General features: G+C 46.4%; 1 protein-coding gene across 12 annotated transcripts in view; it reads right to left on the bottom strand.

Annotated features, from left to right (window-relative positions):
* Positions 1-25270, bottom strand: part of Ppfia1 (PPFI scaffold protein A1) — an 83244-nt gene extending 57974 nt beyond the window's left edge. For 4 of the 12 annotated variants that reach the window (XM_085693417.2, XM_085693420.2, XM_085693421.2 and 1 more), the window contains exons 1-2: positions 25105-25267; positions 23833-24096 (exon numbers count right to left, since the gene is read on the bottom strand). In XM_085693417.2, the coding sequence (XP_085549543.2) occupies positions 23833-24096 (264 nt within the window). In that variant the 5' untranslated portion in view covers positions 25105-25267. Of the gene's footprint in view, positions 1-23832; positions 24097-25104 lie in introns of all 12 variants that reach the window. The other 8 variants (XM_085693415.2, XM_085693416.2, XM_085693418.2 and 5 more) reach the window with 6 other exon arrangements.
* Between the last annotated feature and the right edge of the window lie 1146 nt (positions 25271-26416).

Here is a 26416-nt window from a genome sequence, read left to right as displayed (position 1 = left end):
AACCAAAGAAGACTGCTACAGAGGTCCATCAACCCTTTGTGTGGCACTGTGACTCCTGAGGGGACCCAGGTAACTGCTAGAGATACACTAGCTGACTTTGTCATTCATGAAGATGAGGCCAGTGAAGTTTCTTCAGGTCATCCTTCTTTGCGGCGGCAGTAGCAACATTTTCTCCAAACAAGAGTCTCCTTACACATGTGGCACGAGGTGTCATCACTCTGGGGACCACAACAAATCTCCAGACTACATTTGCCATGATTGATCTGTGCTAAGAAAGTCTTCAAGAATGGCCTGAATTTAGGGTGTCACAGCTCAAAAAATATCCTCAAGGTTTGGCACCCTCAGAACCGAAGGATCTTAATTTCTCCTCTCAACTTTGTACTAGATGCTGGCTCATCATTAGCCACAGGCCTGGGTTGCCTTCTGGAGCTGGCTCTGCATTCTGAGGAGTTGCCAGAACCTAAACAGACCCATCAAAACTTGAACATGGAGAGCTAGAGAGATGGCTCAACAATTAAGAGCACTGGTTGCTCTTATAGAGGCCCTAGGGTCAGTTCTCAGCACCCACTCACACAGTGACTTACAGCTATCCTTTAGAAACTCTCAGTTCCAAAGGATCTGGCCCCCTCTCCTGGCCTATGTCAGCACCAGGTATGTGCACAATGTGCTTACATACATACAAGCAGACATTCATACACATACAATAAAAATAAACAAATATTAAAACAAAAAACCCTGGGGGCTGGAGAGATGGCTCAGAGGTTAAGAGCATTGCCTGCTCTTCCAAAGGTCCTGAGTTCAATTCCCAGCAACCACATGGTGGCTCACAACCATCTGTAATAGGGTCTGGTGCCCTCTTCTGGCCTGCAGGCATACACACAGAAACAATGTTGTATACGTAATAAATAAATAAATATTTTAAAAAAAAACAACAACAAAACCATGAATGTGGACTCAAGTTCAGCACAGCACACACAAAAGATAAGAAACAAAACAGCCAGGCAGGTCTGGAGGAACAGAAGGGCCGGGAGGCAGTTTCAAACACAGGGCTCAGGAGACTGAACACACCCTTTCTCAGCTTCTGGATCAGCACCTATGGAGATCGTGCTCTAGACTCCTAACCTGAAACAGCTCTGTATGAGGGGAGCCCTGAAAGTCCTAGTGTGGCCCTGGCCCAACTATGGCTAACCAACGGTCTGAGCTCAGCTGGGACACTGCCTCACTCCTGATAAGTGTCATTCCTGAGAAGCCAACATCTTTCTCTGTTGTTCCTGGGGGCACTGTAGTTAATGAGGAGCTGGTGTAGCTGCTGTGTACCAGAATGTGGGATGTCTCATAGTGCAGTCAGGCTCAGGTACTTCCCATGCATCTTACAGAAGAGCTAGGGACTACACTGGTTTTTAAAGGCCATGCCTGTAGTTCAGCTTCTCTGACGATGCTACTCCGTGACAAAAGAAATCACACTGTACACATTACTGAAGCAGTACTCACCCTGCTGTGCCACACAACTAGAATGGGTCAGCCAGAGGGCATGTGCTCTGTCAATGCCACTGCCATCAACCACAGGGCACTGAACACACATCAGATCAGCTTTACTGTCTGCCAAGTCTCCAATGTTGTTAAAACTCACAGCAAAAGGCATATTATGTTTTGACTAAAAAGTTACATAGAGTCATAAGTGCTCACAAATGAGTAAGCAAGGGCATCCCGCACTGGTTCAGCATCAAAGCTGATGGTCTAGTCCCACAACCCAGCAACTAAGCAACTATCTTACCCTCTTTTTCCTCTTTCCTTTCCCTTTGGGTGAGTTTTGGTTTCTGAGGTGAAATGACTCACATAGTCCAGGCTGGTCTCAAATTCACTTTGTAGTAGAGGATGACTTTGAACTCCTGACCTTCCTATGTCACCTGAGTGCTGGAATCACAAGTGCTGGAATCATCATGCCTGAATGTGAATTACTTCTACTTCTAAACATGTGTGCACACACACACAATGCGCTTAATTCGTTTGAATGTCAGCATCATTTCTCTGTTACAATACCTGTCTTTTTAAGACTAATACTATAGACAGAATGAATTACTCTCTAGTATAAAACAGAAAACAGCCATAAGCCTGAAGTGAGCTATGCTTGGTATCAAAAGCTGAATCCTCTTAGCCATCATACACAGCACAGCTGGTGCCCATCGCAGGACTCTGAGAAGAAGCTCCTCCTCTGGTCATCTCACCTCAGGCTGAACGGCGAGCACTGGCTTGCACCTAAGTCTTTCAGGCTGATTGAGGTACACAGGCCTGCAAGAGTCAGAGGTAAGACAATGCACTCTGACTGCAAGCTAAGTTTCCATGTAGGACACATTTGTCTCCTGTCTACCATATCCATTTAAATCCTCCACAGAAAACTCACATTGTTTTCTCTTTGCTTTACAACCCAATCTTTCGGTGAGCCATACGGGCACCCTTGAGATTCTATCTTGCAAAGGAACTGTCTGCTGTGCCTGTGGGACACCAAGTCAGTCCCTGGGCATGTGCCTCCCAAACTGCTGCCATGTCCAAATGCAGTGGTTATGCCTTGTGATGCTGGCAGCAATGGTACACTAAACACGAAACAGCATGTGGGTGTGGGAACCGCCAGTGTCTGCAGCTCTGTGGGTCTGACAGGCTGATGCCAACCTGAGGGCAGGGCCCTGAGTAACTTGTTATTCCTCTGGAAAAATGACATAATACTGGCCTCACTGGCCAGTGAAGACAGGAAAACTCAAGGAATTCTTCCTCTTTGCACACACATATACATACACTACTCAATACTTCCCACACCAGGCAGGGGAGTATTCGCACACAGAGCACTTCTCCAACACACACTGGCTGGGTTCCCAATACCATCTGACTCCGCATGGCCTACCCAGAGACAGCATCAGATCCCACAGGTGGGCTCCAGCCTACAAGACTGCACATCCTAACCCCCTAAAGGTGGTATCACACTCCAGGCTGTGGCCTGTAAGTCGAAAGCTCCTGCAGGCCCCTCCTTGGTTCTGGGTCACTTGCTGGAGTAGCCCATAGAACTCAGGGGAGCGCTGCCTTACACCTGCCCACTACTTTATTATAAAGGCCACAATGAAGAACAACCACAGTCACCAGACCAGAGTGCCTCAAGGTGAGGCAACTGGAAGGGGATGCCTCCATGTCACATTCAGGCTCACTGCCCTATGGCACATCCCATGGTCAGCTATCTGGATATTTGCACCATCTTTAACTTTTTTGTTAGTTTTGTTTTGTTGTTTTTATAGAGTTTCTCTGTGTAGCTCTGGCTGTTCTGGGATTCCATTTGTAGACCAGACTGGCCTTGAATTTAGAGATCTGTTTGCCTTTGCCTCCTGAGTGCTGGGACTAAAGGTGTGTGCCGCACAAGCTTCTGTCTTTTACTTTTTATTGAGGCTTTAAGGGCCAAGTAGGCTAATTCCATCACAGCCTCTAGTCACTCCCCCGTTCCTAGAGGCTAGGGAAGGGGCGGGATTGAGATCCCAAACCCTTGGGAGTATCTTGAACTTTCTAGTGCCCAGTCCCAACGTGAGACAACATGAGCACCCAGAATCGCTGTGACCCACAAAGGACATTCCTGCCACTCTAGAAAATCTGAGGGATGAAAAGGCAATGGCCAAGGCAAAGACCTAACACACAATTCTTGTCAGTCTCACATCTGTCACCAACTGAGCACCAGTTCATATTTACAGATCAGCTGATCTTGGAAAACATCCAGATACTGAACACTGTGACACCATTCCCCAAGGCTGTGCGCATCAGAGGCAGGTACACATAAATGGCTCTGAAGACAAACCTGGCATTCACTGAGCAATTGCACTGCTACAGGAGTCACTTTGGACGTCTTCCTGCCAGGCTCACTTAAGAGTTGCACCCTGGAGACATTAATCTGTAGACATTGCATCTGGGGTAGGGGGAATCTAAAGCTGCTATGAAGCCTCAAGAGGATACAGGACATGATGATCAACACTGTAACATAGGTAAAAGACACCAGTGACACGTCTCAGCCTCAGTTGTTGACAGGCAAGAGCTTCAGGTCATCCTTTCTGCTCATATCAGGCATGCCATTGGATGCACTAGGTCAGAAAAGGTGTTCCAGAATGAAAGGAAGGTCTAGGTGGGAAACAAGAACTGAAAGGTATTTTTGCTAAAGAGTTCTCCTGGCACTGAGGAATACGTGTACCCCAGTATGGTCAGCTGTATTACAGCATTTCCTGGCCATTTATTGATGGCCCAGGAAACACAAATGTTCCAGTGTTCACGGTCACACAGCTCAGGCTACACAAAATAGTGTAACTGAACTTGAAAGGTCCTGGGTGCTCGTTCATGAATTTCTCCTAGTAAGAATGACTGCCTACAGGAAAAGGCATAAAAAGCTGTAAGTGATCGGTGGGAAAGATAAGAAGAAAGAGCTATTGTCAAGCCAGGAAGAGTCTGGACACGCCCCGTCTCCCAGCCCCACACAGACATGGCTTTGCTGTACAAACTGCCCATCACAACCCTCCCACACAAGTTCTCAGAAGGCCCACTAAAGCCCTGGAAGTTACCAGCCTCTTGAGAGCTTCCAACCCTTCAGGTCTCTGCTGTTTCTCTCTCAGTCCTCCTGCCCTCCCAATAGCTTTCCTATACTCACTTCCAGAGAACCACAGCTCTCATTCCACCCCTGCTGCTGCTGCTGCCTCTTCCTACCACCTTATGAAGGACGAGCAGAGAACACAATGATGAGGAGATTCTGGAGGAGGTTGGGAGGCCAAATAGCTCAGCCTTTCAGTTCTTGCTTCTGCAGTACTGGGTGGAGCTCATGCGTGCTGGGCAAGCTCTGCCTCTGAACACACCTTATGTCAGGATCAAGCACTTCCCAAGGGCAGCTGCTGCTTCCTTCAATTCAATTTTGTAATGTGTATGGATGTTCCCATGTATGGATGCATGTGTGCATACAGGGAGGTGTGCACATATGTGTGTGTACAATGTGGAGGGCAGGAATCAACCTTTGTGTCATTCCTCAGGAGCTGTCCATCTTGGTTTTTTTGAGACAGTATCTCTCCCTGGCCTGGCTCTAAGTTAGGCTGGTTGGCTAGCAAGGCCCAGAGTTTCGCCTATCTCCACTTCCTTGGAGATGGGATTATAACCACACCCAGCTTTTGCTTTTATTATCATTATTTATGTATGGGTTTTTTGTCTGCATGTATGTCTATGTGGAGCCCTGGGACTGGAGTTACAGATTCTTGTGAGCTGCCAAGTGGGTGCTGGAAATTGGACCTAGATCCTCTAGAAGAGTCATCTCTCTAGTTCAACACCCAGATTTTTTTATATGGGTTCTGGGAACTAAACTTGGGCCCTCATATGCTCAAGGCAAACATTTTACCGAGTTATTTCCCCAACACAACCCTCAATACTTTCAACAGAGGTTTTCTTTTATTTAAAAAAAAAGATTTATTTATTTTTATTATGTATACAGTATACTCAGTATTCTGTCTGCATGTATGCCTGCAGGCCAGAAGAGGGCACCAAATCTCATTACAGATGGTTGTGAGCCAACATGTAGTTGCTGGGAATTGAACTCAGGACCTTTGGCAGAGCAGGCAGTGCTCTTAACCACTGAGCCATCTCTCCAGTCCAACAGAGGTTTTCTTTAAGTGGAGAAAACTCCAGAGCCTGCTATACCACAGAATACAGCAAAGCCAAGGATGAAGACACCAGTCTATCTTACAGGAGGGCTGTCACTGACTTGAGGCCTATTTCGAGTCCACATGGGTTTTGGATTTTGTTTTGCTTTTTTGAGAGAGGGTTTCTGTGTAGCCCTGGCAGTCCTGGAACTCTGTAGACCAGGCTGGCCTTTAACTCTAGAGATCCATCTGCCTCTGCCTCCCAAGTGCTGGGATTAAGAGCCCACCACCACTGCCCAGCCTTATCTTTAAATGAACAGCAGTGGTAACAGATGGCTGTGACAAGAAAGAACAATTCTAGACACTTGTCCTCAAAAAGCTGGCAGTCTTTACCTCAACGTTCTATGTTATCACTTCTTTATGAAGTAGCCTGAAACATTTACAACCAGTCTCTGGGTTGAGTTACAACTAAGGACTATGCTAGTATCTCAAAATACAGAAAAGTATGGTTTCCACATGAAGAAAGTAGGTTATCTGCCCATACCCCAGAAGCTCTGCCCTGTACCAACAGAATCCAGATCAGGGTCATTACCCATTCTGATGCCTCCTGCCCACGCAGAGCAAGTACATGTTAGGCTAACCATCTTCTATCAGCACCTAGCTCTTCCCAGATGGCCTTGCACGAAGAAACCACAGCTCCATGAAAGGAAGCACACAGGGCTGCCCACAGGAATGTGCTTCCCAGCAGGCTCTTCATTCACTGCTCAGCTTTTCTGGAACAAGTATTTCTATGATTTGCACAAGAAGAAAAATGGAGTGCACATTCTCGCCAGTCTAGTATTCTAGTCACCACCAGAGTGACCACACAGAAGCCCAAGCTGTCTGTGAGAAATGACCCTGACAGACAGGAATAAAAGTAACAGGGGCAGTGACACGACAGAACTCTGGGAAAGATGGCAGTACACTGGGGACAGCATCCTTTGGCAAGTTTCCTGACAATCCCAGTTAGTAGGTGGGGTTCACTGCTGTGTAAGGTATGCCGGTCCACTCGCCATAGATTTGAAGGTCTGTCACAGTTCAGCCAGGCTGTTGCTACATGCAGTGTTTTGGTTGGTGACATGTGAACCCACTTTCTATATGTGGTCCACCCCCAAGGAGCAGCATGTGGCCCTGAGGAACAGCTACTACTCCAACCATGTGCTGTCCCAACTGCAGCACAGGTTGGTCATCCTCACTGCTGAAGAGAAGGAAGGTTCCTACAGGGGTGGTTACTGGACCCAGGCACCTAGCAGTGTCCCTGGCAACACAGAGTTCAGGTTAAACCAGCACCTTCTCCAATTCCTTCACACAGCAACAGGTTCATATGGCTCATAGTCTTCACAGACACTGGTCCTTCTCAAGGGTCTTCAGGTAACTGCTTTTTGAGCATTCTCCACAAGCTGACTCCAGATTTTAAACACTATACCTGAGAACTTAAGCCTCTCTAGACTGCCTCTGGCAGCACCCCCACTGATTGGCATACTAGATGAGGGGCTAGAGCTACAGGTGCTCAACAATCCATGGTATTCAACTGTTTTCCCTCATCTCCCCACTTCCCTCACTGGTCATGTGAACTTCTGGAATCTTAAAGATCTTCTTCACCATGGCCCACCTTGGTAATACTAAGAACGGAGCTGTTAATTGCCACTATCTATGGACTGATTATACCAGGCTCTGTACTGAACATGTCACACAGCTGTCCGCACAATCTAAGCTAAAGATCACAGCAAAAAGCAGAAACAGAGCACCATTCCAGGCTCACACACTTGCAAAGCCTTGAAGAACACAGTCCTAACATGCAGTCCTCCAGAAGAACCAACACAATCATGAAGACTTACCAACTTTCTGTGTCTCAAAGCCCCTTTCCCACACTCGAGACAGGGATGCAATCCTGTTGTACATGCAGGAGGAAAGGTCTCGACACTGTAGGAGAGTGTCTGCAGGTGTCCCTCCCGCCTGGCCTGACCAACCTTCACCTCAATGTCAATCACTTGCCTTCTGCAGTGGAGTCCGGAACACAATCTCCCCTCTAATTCAGAGAAGGACAGAAGACGGAAAAGAGAGTGCTTAGGCCCATCTAGCTTTCATGCTTCCACAGGCGCTTCCAGGACCACCTTCACAACGCACCTCACCTGAGTCTGGGTGTCAGCCTTCGCTGCAAAGACCCCAGAAAGATGCGCCTCTTACACTGATCTGCAGGATCATAACCTCCTATGCTGCAGAGAAAGAATCCTAGGCCCCAAAAGGTTACAGGACACAGCAGAGTCAAAGCCACCTCTTTCTGCTGAGGGGCCATGCACTTCCCCTCAGCCAGGCTGCGGCACATCAAATGATCAGTGAAGGGAGAGATGAGGGAGGAATATGCCCCCCAAGACACACAAACCGGGGCTGGCTGACATGACATTCTCAAACATCACTTCTACTTTCTCTGTTGCTGCAGCAACTTCAGTTAGCTCCAAGTGTGTCACAGCTGCAGTCAATGAATTCAATCACCAGAAATAAAAAGCTGACGAGATGGCAGTTAGAAAACAGAGGCACTGGCTGAAAAAAGGGTATCCGTGGGAAGAGAAGAAGAGTGAGGGGTGGTGATGGGGTAAGTATGATCAAAATGCACTATAATCATCCACGAACAGATTACCAACCTAGTATTATATAAATAGCAGTACATTGTACTATATGTATATAGCATATACATAATATAGACTAATTTTAAAATTGGTCATGGGCAGGCAGGGAGATTCAGAAGCCATAGGAAGACATTAGCCAGCAAACCCAGAACCCACATGGTAGAAGGAAAGAATTGACTCCTGCAAGTTGTCCTCTGACCTCCACACTTATGCCATGTACATATACACGCACTCTCTGTCTCTTCAAATTTAAAACTCATATACTGTCTGTAAATCCAGTCTTGGGGCCTCCATAGGTAATGTATACATGGTATACATTCATGCATGAAGGAAAAACTCTAACACACATAAAATAAAAGAATAAATACATTTTTTAAATTAGTGGCACACACTTTACACATGACACACTTTGTCCTGAGTTGGAAAAAACATGAAGAGAAACGACAGGAAATCAAATGCCTCAGGTAAACTGAGTACAGGAGCTGCAGACAAGAGGAGACATCTAAAAACAGGATTTTTAAGATTTGGAGCATAAAAGAAATCAACTTCAGACATCAGGAAATCAGCACATCAGTTCATGACACCTGTGTGCTGTGTGCCCACTATGCACTGTGTGCCCGCCATGTGTCCTGCACCATGCTCAGCACGAGGCACTAGACTACTCAGTGCATGGCTCCACCTCAGGGTCTGACCCAGCTGTATGGAAAGGACAGAAGGACAGCTAAAGATCCTCTGCCACAGAAGCAGCACTGCAGTCCAATACTGTAGGCTGGGGACACCTGAGAGGTACTTCTGTGTACCCAATCTTGTCCTAGTCAGAGAACTTTAGAGTCAGACTGCCTGTTGGGTTCAGATGCATGCCACCACTCAGTGCCTGCAGAACCCTAAGCTGATGATCAGGCCTCACCAGGCAATGTCCTCATCTGTGATGTGGTGCCATCGGCCTGTTAGAGCCCCATTATAAGCATCAGAGGCTAAGTGGGCTTAGAGGCAATGGCTGTCAACCAGTACGCCCCCATCTTCCCAGTACCCACATACCCAGTACAAGGTATGCTGAACTCACAGCAGACAAGCAACAAGTGCTTGCTAGGTAGAAACCAGACACCACTATCCATGATATACTGATAAGAGAACCCAAAGCTCAGAAATGAGTGACCTAACAGGAGACAAGGAGGCAGACATCCTGCCTGAGGACACACTTGTAGTCCCCACCTACCTTCCCTGACCTGAGTATAACAAAGGAAAGGAGAAGGGTGGGATGTATCTTAAGAGATGATCAGAAATGGTGACAGACATGGCAAGGTATACTTTTAAACTATGCATGCCAATTACTCTCCATCATCAAAAGGAAAGTACACTTTAGTATTTATATAAAACGGCTTTAAATAACATAAGGAACAGAAAACCAGCTTGCCTAGTCTCTCTGGACATGAGCTTAGTACTGTGGTAGAGGCATAGGAGCAGAGTCATATAACAGCAAAGTAAAATTCCACACAGAATGCCTTTAAGCACCTCCAGCAACTGGATGTCCAGTTCCATCACCACCAAGCTTAGCATTTTAATATGCATAAAAGAAATGTTGCACCAGACTCCTCAAAATGACACTCAACCCATTCAGCACTGCAGCAAGACTTCCTCTGTCACCATTTAACCCACTGAGTCTGAAGCAGAGGGAAAGGAAAGCTTGGGAGTTCCTGAGACTGACTGCTCAGGAGTACCGACTCCTGGCAAGCAGCATTTTCAGTTTTCCTATGCGTGACTGGACTGCAGCACACCACTGTGGTGGACCTGAAAACAATGTCTACATAGTCCTGGCACTGGTTTAAGCTGCACAGGCTGGTGGGTGATTAGCCCATCTGCAAAGCAGAAAAATATGGGAATGCAGGATACACTTCAAGCTCTCAAATTTATTTTTGGAGCAAAATGAAATTTCCTCCTTGGAATAAGAATGAGACTCAGTAAAAAGCAAAAGGATGAACTCCACAGGGACCACCCCTGCCAAGAGGGCCTCAGCCCAGCAGCCTGCCAGCTCTAGCCAAACCCCTGCTTTTAGCCATAGAGAAGGAAAAAAAAAAAAACACAAAGTGGAAACATTTTGCCCACATCTCTGAAGCTGGATCATCAACAGGGCCCATTAACACTATCTGCTCAGAACCCAGGACCACCTGCACCCAAAGCCACCTGTCCAGACAGTGAGACACGGTACTTAGTGGGCATTCCTTACAGTTCTACCTTGCTAGACATGTGTCATCTTTTGCCTTTCTGATGGGTGTGACTTGTCAACTCTATGGATTTGGTCAGCTGACAGACACATCTCTGAGAGGTTTAATTATGGAGAAAGACCTGTCCTGAATGTAAGATGCTCCATGAGGTGGACTATGGTCCTATACTGAATAAAAATGGAAAAAGCAGGAAGCCAGCTAAATTCATCTTCTGTTTCCTGCTTACAGGTATAATGTGTCCAGCAATCTCAGGCTTCATCATGACCTTTCCTGTCTTTAAGGACTGGAGCTTCTTAAACTCTGAGTAAAAGTAAACAATCCTTCCCTTCAGTTGCTTCTGGTCAGATACCTGCTCAGAGAACAAGGAAATACAGAAAACTGGTTCCAGTAAGGGGGACTGGTGCTGCTAAACCTGACCATGTGCTTCTTAGGCCTTTGAACCTGGTTTATGCAAGCCCAGGAATGCAGTAAGCAGAGTCTAGTGGACAACTTTGACAGGAGCTTGAAAGACCAGAATGCTAAAAGAAACACGCAGAGGAGGCCTGGCTCCTGAGGTTTCAGAGAAGAATAAGGAAATTCCAAGACAGCGTGACTTACACTGTGCAATGACTGCTGCTCACTGCACTTACTCAGCTCTGCAGTGAGACCACAGAACAAGATTGGCAGAAAGGCAGCACTGAGCTTAAGAAACACAGGTGCAGAGAAAGCACTGTCATCTTTAGAGATTAACACCACTGAAGAGGAACTCAGGCTCTACACTGGGACAGCAGCAAATGTGTCCTGAGAACAAGACCTCACCTATCAAAGGCTCCAGCTTGTGAAAAGATTCAGACGAAAGGACAAAACTTGTGCTGAGAAAGCAAATGAAGGCATTCCTTGCTCAAAGGCAAGTCCAAAGAAGTGTTTTGGCAGGTTCAGCTACCAAGGTGCACAGACACTACAGCTGTAACTACAGCTGTGATGGCAGGGGCCAGATCACGTCTAGATCTGGCCATACAACTTGGCAACATCATCCTATGATTTTGTAAGCACGTAAAATGCATGACTAAGAGGGTCATGGAGGCTGTGTTGGCTAGTTTTTGTCAATTTGACACAAGCTAGCATAATCTGAGAGGAGGGAGCCTCAATTGAGAAAATGCCTCCATAAAATCAGGCTACAGGCAAGCCTGTAAGGTATTTTCTTAACGAGTGATTAATATGGGGGGAGGGGGGCCCAAGCCATTGTTAGTGGTACCACCCCCCTAACCCCTGCACCACCCCCAGCCACCGCTGGTGGTCCTGGAAGCTATAAGAAAGCATGCTGAGCTGACCATAGGAAGTAAGCCAGTAAACAGTGTACCTGAAAGTGTAAAATGAAATGAACCCTTTCCTTCCCAAGTTGCTTTTGGTCACGGTGTTTTATCACAGCAATAAAAACTCTGAAACAGAGGATCACACCAAATTCCAGGAAACCTCTAAGGCCAGGTAGTGTGTGTCAGGGTCAGATTCCCCACAAAGAGGAGTTGTGAAAGTGATGGTTGCATTGCAGTGGACATCCCAGGATACTGGAGACAGTAGGACTGCAGGCATCTGCTAAGAAAGCAGGAAACATGCAGCTCACCAAGACAAGTGCTATAGGCAGCACAAGCAGGGACAATCACCAAGGCTACTGATGCCCTGAGTCCATCAAGTGTTATGAACCTGCAAGACCTGCTGCTTGCCTGCTGGCCCTTCCTTGTCATCCTCACTCCTCCCTTTTAGAACAGGAATGTTTACCCTTCACTGCTACATACTAGAAATCTATTTCCTCACTTATCTTTTGATTTTAGAAGGGCTCATGTTAAACAACTGCCTTGTGTCTCAGAAGAGACTAGTTAAGATTGTAGGGCCTGGGTATACACCTTTAATCCCACTCAGGGATTAAAGCACTCAGGAAGCAGAGAGTTCTCTCTATGTTTGAGGTCAGCCTGTTCTACATAGTGACTCCCAGGACAGACAGAGCTATGTAAAGAGACCATGTCTCAATAATAATAATAGTAGTAGTAGTAGTAGTAGTAGTAGTAGTAATGGCTACAGAGATGGCTCAGTGGTTAAGAGCATGCACCACTCTACCAAAGAATCAAAGTTCAATTCCTGGCACCCACGTCAGGTGGCTCACAAACACCTGTAGCTCTAGCGCCAAGAGCACCAATTCTTCTGGCTTCTGCAAACACCCACACACACATGCACATACCTATACAACAGATACACATACGCATAATTAAGAAAATTAGTTAAAGGGGCTGGAAAGATGGCTCAGCAGCACCCACATGACATTTCACAACTGACTCTAACTACAATTCCAGGGGATCCAACACCCATGACTGAAAAAAAAAAGTATAGTTGGCACATGCCTTTAATCACAACATTTAGGAGACAGACACAGATCTCTGTGAATTCCAAAGGCAGTCTGACCTACATATGAAATCCCAACACTTTGGAGACAGGGACGAGAAGAGAAGAGAAGAGAAGAGAAGAGATCCTCAGCCTGCCAGGTGTGGTGGTGTTCACCTGTAACCACAGCACTCAGGAGGCTGAAGCTGGAAGACTACCTACAGAGTTCACAGGCTGGAGAGAATTATCTCAAAGAAAACAATTCATTTAAAAGGTTACTAGATTATTTTTAATAATAAAACTATTTTATGAATATATAGTTTTTGTTTTGCTTCACTTTTTAAACAGGGTTATCTATAACCTGGGCTGACCCAAACTCCCTATGTAGCCAAGGCGATTGAACTTTGGATCCTTCCACTTCCAATCTCCCAAATATTGGGATTACAGACATCCGCCACCATATCCAGCGTCCCCCCCACCATTCTGATCAGTTACAAGGAGTACAGCCCCCAGATAGTAACTTCTAAACATCATTTCCCACTAAAAGGAACCAGGGCTCTAAAATAAAGATTTCTACCAAGCAGGAAAGTACTAAGTAAGCTAGGACACGTTTTGTGTCAGAAAGCAATTAAACACTCCAAACTAATGGTGTCTTGGCAGACGGACATGGGAGTCAATCTGGAGAATTTGAGCAAGTTTGAGCTCAGCCTGCGCTACATGAGACCCTGTCTCAACCAAAAGGAGCTGTCAACTTAGCAGAGGCCAGAATGAGATTTTCTGTTGCTAGCTTGCTTTGTAGGCTGAGGAGGGAAGCTAGGACCTCACACATGCTAGGAAAGCCCTCTATCACTGAGCTGCGTTCTATCCAGAACATCACTATTTTGGAAAAATCTCTGGAGGCAGCAAAAACTGTCCCCCATTTTCTAAGCAGAGTTAGCAGGCAGAGGCCAGGGCAGGAAAGCCCCCCCCCCCCAAGAAGCTACCAGACAACAAGATCTGCAGTACAGGCATGATCCACAGCTGGGAGTCAGCAGAGGTAGGGAGTCCCTGCAAGTGGCCAGTCAGGTAGAGCCAGGAAGGTGACATGTAGCTCTGACATTCAATTTAGCTTGAAGACAAGGGAGATCTGAGGGGCTGACATTTAGAAAGATCATGACATGGAGTTGGGGCTGTGGATTACTCAGTAGATTTACATGCACAAAACCCCTGAGTCCCATCCCCAGGAGCACATAAACTGTATGTGGTGGCACATGCCTATAATCCCAATTTACGGTCACCCTCAACTAGAGAGTTAGAAGCTAATCTGGTCTGCATGAGATTCTGCCTTTAAAAAAGAAAGAAAAGAAAAAGAAAGAAAAACAAACAAAAAAGAAAACTCATGAACTGGCAGGAAGCTAAGTCTAATGGCAACAGAAGTGTTCAGACCATATCTGTGTCTTGAAGACAAGCACCTACCTCAGGAGAACAGTAGGAAGAGGCTACTGACAAGAAGAGCACAGCCATTTCTGAAGTGTCCGACCTTCACAACAGGCAGGAAGCAACTCCATTTACAGGAGCAGATGGGTGTGATTTAGAAGTTCAAGAAACCTGGGACTGAGGCTGTGGCTGGGTGATAGAGCCCTTGCCACTTGCCTGAACCATTTACAACAAAAGAAAAAAAATGGGTCTAAAACCCACCCAAATAGGCATAGAAACATGGCACTCAAGTCACAAGATGTGAGAGTGAAGAACCAGAAAGTCACCTTCAACATTCTGCCCCTCAAATTACAGATAAGCATGGCAGTGTTCCCCAGAGGCTTCAACCCTGTATCGAACCTGATCAAAGAACTGTATGAGTTTCTATTGCCCCACTAAAGCCATGTGAGCAATGTGGCACTCGTTGTACACTGAACACTCAATACTGGAACAGGACCAGGGTAGACACATAAGCTGTATGTGACAGGAAAACGCTGTTTGTATAACCTGCCAAAGTGGGAGAAGGGGTGCATGTGTGCTGCAGCAGTAAAGACTGCTATCTAACCAGTGGCTCCCATGGCTGTCCATTCCTCCTACACCATAACCCACCTACAAGCCTGGCACCTTGACAGGTGACAACTCTCGCACAGATGGGCCATTACCTCAGCTCCCAGTGAAGCTGACTCCCGACTGTTTCTCACTGCACCTGGGCCTAACGTGGCTCAGCATCAAGCTCTGGCAACATTGCAGTCTACTCACAACTCAAGAAGGCTTCAGAAAGGCTCCTGGGCCTCCACGCCCTGACCTATCAGTGCAATCCCTGTATGAAGACAGGTAAGCCTTGGGGAGCGCCTTGCCCCTTGCTGCTTTCCCTGTGGCTAGTCTTATCTGCTCCTCTCTCAGTCCATAGGGCAACCCCTCTAGTGCTGTGATGTTGACTGTTTCTTTTCTAACTGCCCTACTTTCTATCATTCTAGCCTGAGACAAAATGCCTGCTGAATTGGATCAGTCCTTTCCAGTCCTACAGCACTTTACACTGTCACCAGCTTCCCCCAACTCTGTCCTGTCCACAGAGTTGTGACATTAAGACTGTTTTCCTTACAGTGCTCTCAGTTCTACCAGACTCCTGCCTCAACCAAGATCAGAATTCAAAAGACAGGCAAAACCATGACTCCACCTGAATTCACCCTGAACACATCACCCACTTGAAGCTTTCTGAATAAGACAGCTTTTAAAAATCTTGCTGTTGATCTCAAAAGGACTGTAACAACAACTGCACCTGTGTCTAAGAATAAACACTGTGGGTGTGAGTCTACAATCCCGCACTCAAACTGAGGACAGCCTGGGTTACATGGTGAGGTCCTGCCTCAAAAAAAAAAAACAAAGCATGCTGACTCCTTGAATAAAACAGTTTAAAGACAATTCCTGGGTTTTCCTATACATCAAGAAGCACAAACCCAGTTATAGAACTTGGAACTGGATTTGTAATTTCAACAACCTAGAATTGCTACACACTTCCTGGTCACATGGAGTAGAAAGTACTAGAATCCACAGCATGGACTATTTAAAGAATGAAACAGGGCTGGAGAGATGGGTCAGCAGTTAAGAGCACATGACCTGGGTTCTGTTCCCGGCACCACATGGTGCCTCACAGCCATCTCTGACTCCAGTTCCACAGAGGATCCAACACCCTCTTCTGGCCTCCAAGGACACTGCACACACAAGATGCATAAACACACATGCAAGTAAAACAACCATACACATACACACACACACACAAAAAAAGCTTCAAACTATGCAAGAGATTTTTCAACTCGGAATATAAAATTTTTGAATATTTGTGGAAAAGTAAAAATGAACTAAAAACCACACTTAAAATACAACTGAAATGTTAAGATTGGAGCAAAACCTAAAAGCGGTCTTCTCTTTTTAATGACAAAGAAAACTCACAGAATGTGCATCACACAACCTCTTACTTCCTCACTGTCACCTTTGCCAATGCAGCCCTCCCCTAGCCTGGCATGGGGGAAGTCTTAGAAGGATGGAGACATCCTTCACAGTAGCAACAGAGCAGCTGAGGAACCATAGTCTACATTCTTTCCACAGATAAGTGGCCAGACAGGATCCTGCACCTCAGGAAAGTTAACAAGGAGTGCTGAGGCCTGCTAAGGTATCAGATAATGGCAAATACGCTCACCATAACCTCTGCTGTGGGTAGCAAGAGTGCACCATCTGCTCCCGTTCCCCATTAAGGCAAGAGCAATCCCGGCTCTTGGCACCAAACACTAGTAAAGCTGAGACTCAAAGTCTAACTGACAAGGCCTTGCATATGTAGGTGTTTTGCCAACTAAGCTACATCCCAGACCCCTCAAAATTACACTAGGCAACAGGAAGAAAAAAAAAAATCACTAGAGAAGCAGATTACTTAAAACAATCATAGCCGAGCATGGTGGTACATGCCTTTAGTCCTAGCACTCAGGAGGCAGAGGCAGGCAGATCTCTGCAATTTCGAGGACAGCTGGTCTACAAAGCAAGGTTCAGGATAGCCAAAGATATACAGAAAAATTCTGTCTCAAAAAAATCGGAAAAACACACACACATACACATACACACACACACACACACACACACACACACACACACACAAATAAAAAACAAAAACAATCACAGATGTTCAGTCCACATTTGCTAAAAACTACCACAAGCACAGGACCTGATTCAACCCCCAAAACTAACACAACACATACAATCAACACAAATCCTATCACACAGACACTAAAACAGAAAATTATATATAGTAGCTAAAACAGCAGATTCAACACAGTGGGAGATGAGAGAGCGGGAGGAAGTAAGGTCAGTAAGCAAAATCCAGACAGGGCAGAGAATATGTGAAGATTAAGCAAAGGGGTGTGTGAGGCAGGTGGGGATAGAGCACAGCCCTAGGGCATTTACAGGGAGTTAGTGCAGGCCCTTGGGGTGGCTGAAGACAAGAAACACAGTGGAGCTGATAGACAAAATGCTTCCTAAACCCACTATTCAACACAAAGAAAACGGTGATTTGCTGATGCTAAAGGAAGGCAAAAACTTGAAAGAGCCACCAGAAAGGCTGAGGAGGTGGCTCAGTTGGTACAGTAACTGCCTTGCAAAAATGAAGACCTGAGTTCCAATCCCAAAGCCAATGCAAAAAAAAAAAAAAAAAAAAAAAAAAGACAGGCACAGTGGTATAGGCTGGTATAGGCTGTGGAGGGGAATGTTAGGGATGTGGAGATAGGTGGATCTTTGGGGCTCCATAGGCAGCCAGATTGGCCTAATTGGTGAGCTCCAGCTCAATGAGAGACCCTGGCTCAAAAACAAGATGAACAAGATGGATGGCACCTGAAAAACTAAGGCTGAGGTTGTTCTCAGGCCTCTACATGCAAACAGATGGGCACATGAGTGTGCAGATACACATGCACACACACACACACACACACACACACACACGCACGCACGCACATGCGGGATATGGGGTGCGGTTCTCAGAGATTGATTTAAGAAAAATAAAATAACCCCTGGCAAAAACACGGGAAAGCAAAGGGTAAAGAGCAGCAACAAAATGTGTAACTGTGGCTGGATTTGGCACATGCCTATAATTCCAGCACTTGGCAGCCTGAGGCAAGAGGATTGTTAGTTTCAAGCAAGTCTGAGCTATAAGCAAGATGAGTGGAGGGTATAAATAGTGGTGCATGCCTTTAATCTCAGTACTCTGGAAGCAGAGGTGGGAGAATCTCTATGAGTTCAAGGCCAGCCTGTTCTAAGTAGTGAGTTCCAAAACAGCCAATACACAGCAAGATGCTATCTTTTTTTTTTAATTACTTGTATTTATTTATTTTGTATGCAATATTCTGTCTGTGTGTATGCCTGCAGGCTGGAAGAGGGCACCAGACCCCATTACAGATGGTTGTGAGCCATCATGTGGTTGCTGGGAATTGAACTCAGGACCTTTGGAAGAGCAGGCAATGCTCTCAACCTCTAAGCCATCTCTCCAGCCCAGCAAGATGCTATCTTAAAGGTGAGTGAGGGGTTAGGTCAGAAGGGGGTGGTGATTCATACCTGTAATCCCTACCCCTAGGAAGTTGAAACAAGAGAATCATAGGTTTGTGGCCAACCTGAGCTATACAGCAAGGCTTTGTCTCTCCTTCATTATCAAAGCTGGCCAAGTGTGGTCTCCAAATCCTCAGGGAGCAAAGGCTAAACCTAAACACATACATCAGAAAATTTTGATTTCTACCACAAAATTGACTTGGAAGTTTTTCCTTCTCACTGGGAAAATACTGTGCTGTATGGTGTTCCCAGTGAACTCCTCCAGCCAACGCCTTCACAGAACGTCTTCCACAAGGCGGAACACCATGAAACATTGTCCTCCTTGTTCATGAGAACAATCCAACCTCTACACCAAAACCTACAGGGCACAAGGAGGTGACCCCACTGGTCTACTACCCTACAGCTCAGTCCACTGACAGGGGCACAAAAAGGTGTCCACACAGGTCAGTCTCCCTAATGAATGAAACCCTCAAAGTACAATACTAACAAATAAAACCCAGTTAGGAATTGTCCCTAGGATTCCAAAGTTTAAAAGTTAGCACTAAACAAAAAACTCACGTGACTCCCCTAAAAAGATGCAGAAAAAGCCGGGCGGTGGTGGTGCACACCTTTAATCCCAGCACTCGGGGAGGCAGAGGCAGGCAGATCTTTGTGATTTCGAGGCCAGCCTGGTCTACAAAAGCTAGTTCCAGGACAGCTTCCAAAGCTACAGAGAAACCCTGTCTCAAAAAAAACCAAAAAAAGGAAAAAAAAAAAAAAAAAAAGAAAGAAAGAAAAAAAAGAAATTCAGTAACCACTCCTTTGTTGTTGTTTTTCATTTTGTCTTGATTTCTTGAGATCAGGTCCAGGCATGAGCCACCATGCAGGGCTAATGGGAAGTTTTTTCAGAATCATTAAGATCATGAGTTTGAGCCTATAGGGGAAATTACAGCAAAAACCTGTCTCAGCAAACAAACAACAACATATACCAACAAAAACCTTTTAGGAAACTAACAAAGGACTGTCACGTTTAATAGAGAATGTTTACCAAAGTTCTTCAGTGACTACTGCACTTCCAGGAACAAGACTAGGAGTTCCACTACTACCATGGCAGTTAAATCCTGCACTGGAGAGTTCAGCAGGTGTAACTCCACAAGAAAAACATAGCAGGAAAGAAATGAATTAAATGGAGTGCATGATCATGACTCCCAAATCCCAAAACTCCTCTTGGGAGGCTAGGCAATAAATAAATAAATAAATAAATAATCACAAGGTTTTTGGTTTTTTGTTTTTTTTAAAAAAAAAAAAGAGGAGAAGGAAGAAGCAGTAGCAAAAGTCAGTTCTATTTAGGAGCTAGAGAGCTGGCTCAGCAGTTAAAGAGCACTTGTCTACTCTGACAGAGGACCTAGGTTCAATTCCCAGCACCCACATAGTGGCTCACATCTAAGTATCTGTATACTTGGCTCCAATCCCAAGTAATCTAACATATTTTCTGGACTCCAGGGGCACTGCACACAGGTAGTGCACAGACATCCACGCAGGCAAACCATATACATAAAAATAAAAAAAATGTTCAAAACAGTATTTTTAAGCCAGTTCTAGCTCAATACACTAGTATTAATAAATAATTACGAAGCTGTTTTGTCTGTAGATTAGAATAACAATGCTGAAAAGACACCAGCCTCTGTATCAGACATGTTTGAAGTTAAACCTTCAGTGCATCTTGTGACAAGCAGACTGAATGAGTTGGGGAGAGGGCATACACTCCAGAGGTCAGATGACAGTTTTTCTCTCCTTTCACCATGGGTTCCAAAACCAGGCTACTGGGTTTGTGGAGGCAAACGTTTTAACCCACATTTCATGAGCCAGATTAAGAAATTCTTAAAAGAACAAAGGTAAAGAACTTAAAATATCAGATCTCAGGACGATATCTGTAGTCATCCAGACACTGTGATAGAGGAGAAGAGCCACCCATTCACTCCATCATTCAGACACACCTCCGTCCAAGACAGCAGATTTCCTACAGTAATACAGACACAGTATGTATTACTTTGGTGGGTTTTTTTTTTTTGTTTCGGTTGTTGTTGTTTTGGTTTTTTTTTTTTTTTGAAAGACAGTTCACTATGTAGTCCAGGCTAGCCTGGACCTCACTGCATAGACTAGACTATCCTCAAACTCACAGAGAACCACCTGCCTCTGTTTCCTGGGTGCTGGGATTAAAGGTATGCGCCACCAGCTTGGCTTACATGAAATATTCTTTTGTTTTAATTACTTATTTTTATGTGTATGGATATTTTGCCTGCATGTATGTCTATGTACCACCTGTGTGCCTGGTATCCTTGGAGACCAGAGAAAGGCATCAGATTTCCTAAAACTCACAACCAAAAATAAATATTCTTGGAGGGAAAAAAAATCAACCAATTGAACTACATTAAAATTTAAAACTTTTCCTCATAAAAAGATATTACTGAGCTGGATATAATAGGCACCTGAAATTCTAGCACTCGAGAAGCTGAGGCAGGATTATCAATGGTGTAGGCTAGCCTGGGCTACATAGCAAGACCTCTATATATGAACGTGTGAGAACATCTGTGTCTTCACATATATGCAATACTACAAAGTGAAAAGGCAAATACAAGAGTATTAAAAACAACCTTCCAGGCTGGGAAGATGGCACAATGGGTAAAGTACACAGCACCCAAGTAAAAGCCAGGTGTGGCAGTCATGCCTGTAAGGTAGAAGGACTGGACAGATAGCTAAACATACGGGTAAGAGCACTTGCTGCTCTTGCAGAGGACCAGGTTCAGTTTCCAACACCCACATGGCAGTTCACAACTGTCTGAAATTCCAGCTCCAGAAAATTCAATGCTTCTTAACTCTGTAGGCTCCTGAACCCACATGGTACACATACTCGGGCAGACACACATACAAGATAAATACTAAAAAAAACTAGTAAGGTTGAGAGCAGTCAAGGATGGCATCCAATATGAAACGCTGGCTTTCACACAGATGTGCAGAAGCATATGCATGCCTGCATACAAACATGAATATACAGGAACACACGCAAACTTATTATATACATACACAAAAAAATTAATTAAGAAATGTTTTTCTAGCTAGGCGGTTGTGCATGCCCTTAATCCAAGGACTTAGGAGGCAGAGGCAGGTCGATTTCTGTGAGTTTAGGGCCAGCCTGACTTACACAGTGAGTTCCAGGACAGTCAAGGCTATGTAGAAAGACCCTGTCCCAAAACAAACAAAAAATTCTTCTATACATCTATGCACTCAGAATGTATAAAGAATGCAAATTAGACACAGACAATCCAATCAACAAATAGAAGAAAAGAGTTACTGCGCTGCAGGCGGCTGCAGTCAGGAAGTCACCTCTCCATGTGGAGCTTTGGAGCACATAACAACAGCCTCTCATTCTGCTGGTGGCCGTGTGGTTGTACCAACTGTCAGCACAGCCACTTTTAGCAGCAACTCCTGAGGCTGCTGTCACTACAATTCTACTCCTTAGAATACTCCAGCAGAAACACACACATCCAGTTCTGTACCTCCCCAAGTGTACAGGCAGCCTCAGGGGTCCTGACAGCAGCAAGAGCAAGTAGGGCCCATCTACACACCACACTTTGGTGAAAGCAAAGGTCGGTCTCACTGAATCCGGAGAAGAGTCAAAACAAAACATAAAAGATTTCCTATAGAAAGTTAAGCATATACAAAGAAACCAATAGTGAAGAGCTGGGTCACATTAAAATGGGGGACAGTCACTGACTGCAGGCAGCAGGATGGGCTTTTTATAAAAGTTTTGGTCCTGCCCACCTCTTGATACAAGCGTAGCATAACTGAAGAGCTGGCAGAGGCACACACCTGTGACCTGTAGGTCGTCCTCTTGAATGCTCCAGTGTAAGTACTCTGTCTGGACACATATGCCCATCTGGTCAGTTTTTAGCCACCAGAGGACCCTGATTCCAGAAAGGGAATGACCTGGAGTAAGTTTACTCAGGTCAGCTCTGATATAACTGTGGGCACTAGTAAGTCCTAATTCAAGGAGGCAGTGCAGAGCAGCAGCCAGCACCACCTAGCAACAGGCTTCCTAGCAGGTGCAACACCTGCTGCCTGAAACCCACTGCCCACAACACCCATCACTTCGGTGTCCCCCAGCACCTGTTCTTTCCAAAATCCTAAGTGTTGGCCAAATACTGCAGCACAGAGACTTACAAACACGACCGCAAAGCAGAGCAAGTAGAACGCACAGCATCTTGAAAGCCTCTTCAGCCCATGGCAACAAAATCTGACCTATTAACCTGCTAATTCCAAAGACTCCAGAAAGGAATTATTCTCTAGCCCCCAAACAAAAACTCTCAGCACACAACACTAACACCAAATTATAATTTCGGAAAAGGACATTGAAATGTTTAGTCCATCTTACAGAACTGACTACAGCCAAGAGATGCATCAAGGCAGTAATTATTCACTTGCTAACTGATCTCTGCAGACCCACCGTGAGAGCATAAGTGCAGCTTCCTTGAGCACCATGAAGATACCCATCATGAATGAGCAAAATGGGCTTGTCAGCACAAACCTAAGCAGGCCCTGTTCCACGTGCCTTTCACCTTGGCCTTTACTGGCTATACCGCTTTCTCTTTGCCCGGCCACGGACACCACAAGAGAAGGCTCCAGCACTCCAGTCCACACGTGATACTAACAACACACCAGGTGTCTCACCAGGAAGAGGAGCCATGGGATTAAATGTTCAATCTTTCCTCCCCTGAAACAAAGCTTTGCAGCTCACTGGTGTGCTTAAGAAAGACTGTGAAGACTTTACTAATGTTATCAGTCCTATTTATCCACAAGATTTCCCCCAGGAAATTAGAAACCCATAAGATACAAAAGCCCTGAGAGTCACTTCACGCAAGTCCACAGCAGGTAAGAGCAAGTCTGAGACACAGTACGGGAGCAGAATTGCTTCCCAGGCCCTTGTCAAAAACTTCGAAGCATAGCCAGGTGGCACACGCATACCTATAATCCCAGCACTTGGGAGGCAGAGTCAGACGGATCTCTCAGTTCAAGGCCAGCCTTGTCTACAGAATGAGTTCTAAGACAGCCTCGGCTACACAGAGAAACCCTGTCTCAAAAAAACAAAACCAACCAACAAACAAAACAGCAAAAACAAAAACTCAACTTTGAAGCACTTTTCCAAATCTAGGCAGTTACCCAGAGAGGCACAACACTGTGGCAATATGTTCAAATGGCTTTGGAGAACACCCATTTATTCCCAAACTGTACCCCTGGGAATTTTGCCTGTGCTTAAAAAACACCAGAAACATTACTTCCCAAGTGGCTACACAAAATAGCCAGCAAGCTAACACACTGACAAGACTATCTTACAGACATTTAGTGAGAGACCTCTTGATTTCTGTACGGTTGGCATACCTGTGGAAGAGCAGTGTTGAGCTGCCTCTGCAAGGAATCTCTTTCATGACCAACCTCGTGCAATTTCCCCTGGGTTAATGCCAGTGTTTCTTGCGTCTCTCTCAGTGTGTCCAGAAGGCGGTCTCGTTCTTCCAGCATGGATACCATGAGTTGCTCAAAATGTGAATCAGCATCTGGCTGTGAAGGGGAGCCTGACCCATGGCTCCCACCTCCTCCTGGGGGACCTTCCGCTTCACTAATGGTCGGCATCACCTCGCACATCATCTTGAAACAGGAAAGATGCAGATGACAGTCAGCAGGTGCAGAACACGAACCTGCCGCTTTCTGAGCACCACCTGGGGCTGGTGAGCCAAAAGCTGACAGCCCCACACTGTCAGAGCTGCTCCACTTTGGATGCACACACTCTGGGAAATAGCATGCACAGACCAATGGGAAGAGCACACTGGGGGATACCATAGTCCTAGGAGCAAAGGGAGCTGGAATGCTCACCTCTTCCACCCAGGCCGAATTAGTGGGGTTTGCTGAAAATCCGCACTCAGCAGCTGAAGACAGTGGGCTTCTTTTAACTTATTTTGTTCTTCCCCAGGAAGAGAGATTCAAAACATATTCCCTCAACCACAGAAGAAGACTGGGAACTGACAAGCACCAGCGCTATGGACCAAAGCATCTTCCAGGAATGTGTGCAGTCAGCTCCTGGGAAGGACTGCCGGGCTCCCTGACTTGTGGGACTGGATAGTTGGTGAGCAGCGGAAAAAGCAACTGGATTGGCTCTTAGAGGCCTGGACAGAGGTGTTTTTGTAAAGGCCTGCTGCTGTGCAACGGTTGGTCAGCCAAGCTAACTTACATAAGTTTACAGCCAAAGAGGGGGGCAAAGGAACAGAGTTTCCACACTGAGAATCTAGGAAGCAAGGCAAGATAAGAAAGGAGAAGGGAAAGGTGAGATGGCACTAGAGATTGTCAGAGCACAGGGAGGGAGATGAAGGGGATGTCCTGCAGGTGCACCTGCCCATCCCAGGATGATCATGGCGACCAGGACCCCGCTGGCCCTGTCCGGCTCAATTGACCCCAGCCTCGTTGCCCCCAACCCCTCTGACCCCGGCCAAATTAAGCTGACTCGGACCTAGGTGATATCAACTCGGCTTGGCTGACCCTGGCTCGGCCAAGCTAACCCCAATCCTGCTGACCCCGATGACCCCCTCCCGCTGACCCAGTCGACCCGGTCCCGTCGACCCCGGCCCGCCACTCTGCGCGGCCCGCTCCGCCCGCCCTCACCTTGGCCGGCAGGCGCGGTTCCGGGGCTACGCGGCAGCCTTCGGGCGGCGGCCGCCTGCGGGGCCGACCCACGCAGCCCCGCGGCTGCGTCCAAGCCCGGCCCCCGGACCCGCCGCCCCGCTCGTCACGAAGGCCGGGCCGCCGCCGCGGGACACTGGCGAGTGCAGAGGACCGGGCCCGGCGCGTCGCCGGCGTCAACGTGCCCGACGTCCGGCGCGTCGGCGCGAGCGTCAGCACCGCCCCCCGAGGGAGAGGTCGGCTGCAGTGCTATGCGCATGCGCCAACTCCGCGGTAGGGGGCGAGCGACCTTTCCCGAACGCCAATTGGCTATTTAGCCCTTTAGCCGCGCCCTCCACCTCACCCCCTAGCCAGGCCAAGCTCCGCCCAACAAGCCGGTGGAGCCTCAGGTAAAGAGCTGTGGCAGGTGAACGCTGTTTGCTGTCCTGCTTTCCTTGCTGTCACTCTACCGCGTGTGCTGACGTCACCCAAACACCGACGTCATCCTAGCGCCCACTCTCAGACCCAAGACTTCTGCTGAGTCTCCGAGTCGCACCGGACCACCTGCAGAACCGAAAAGTGCTTACAGACCGGGCAAGATGCTAGCCTCACGCCTGTAGGCCTAGCCTTACAAAAATCTGAGGCAGGAGGATTGTCTTGAGTTGGAGGCCCTGTCTCTGAAATACCAACAAAGGCGACTACCATCAACCCTGACGACCGAGTTCGATCTTCGGGACCCAAAAGACCTGCGTTAGATCCTCGGTATCCACATGGTCCTGAATCTCATGTCTCCCATGCATGCACACACGTGCACACACACATAAAAAAAATGAGTAAGTAAATGTAAAAACAAACAAAAAAATTTAAGGGCTCAGTCACCCTGCAAGTATGAGAACATGAGTTCTACTCCCAGAAACCACACAAAGATAAAAAGCCAGCCGGCCTTGATGCTGCACACCTTTATTCCCAGCACTCAGGAAACAGGCAGGCAGATCTGACTTCGAGGCCAGTCTAGTCTATGTACTGACTTCCAGACCAGCCAGGGGTAGTGAAATCTTGTGAAAAAAAAAAAAGGAAGGAAGAAGAAAAGAAAAAAGGAAGGAAGAAAGAGAAAGAAAGAAAGAAAAAAATTAATTAAAGCCAATAAAATAGTGCAGAAGGCAAGGCAAGATGATGGTCAACCAATAAAATTTTCTGTCCTGGGATACATAGAGAACTAGGCCAGTCAAGGTTACGTGGCCAGATCCCTATCTCAAGAGATCAATAATTAATTAAAAAATCAAGTTTGTGACCCAGACATGGTGGTGCACACCTT

The sequence above is a fragment of the Myodes glareolus genome, chromosome 7 (genome assembly GCF_982192425.1).
Source record: "Myodes glareolus chromosome 7, mMyoGla1.1, whole genome shotgun sequence".
Lineage (NCBI taxonomy): Eukaryota > Metazoa > Chordata > Mammalia > Rodentia > Cricetidae > Myodes > Myodes glareolus.
The sequence above is the reverse complement of the archived record's forward strand: the minus strand, read 5'-3'. Positions and strand labels throughout refer to the sequence as shown.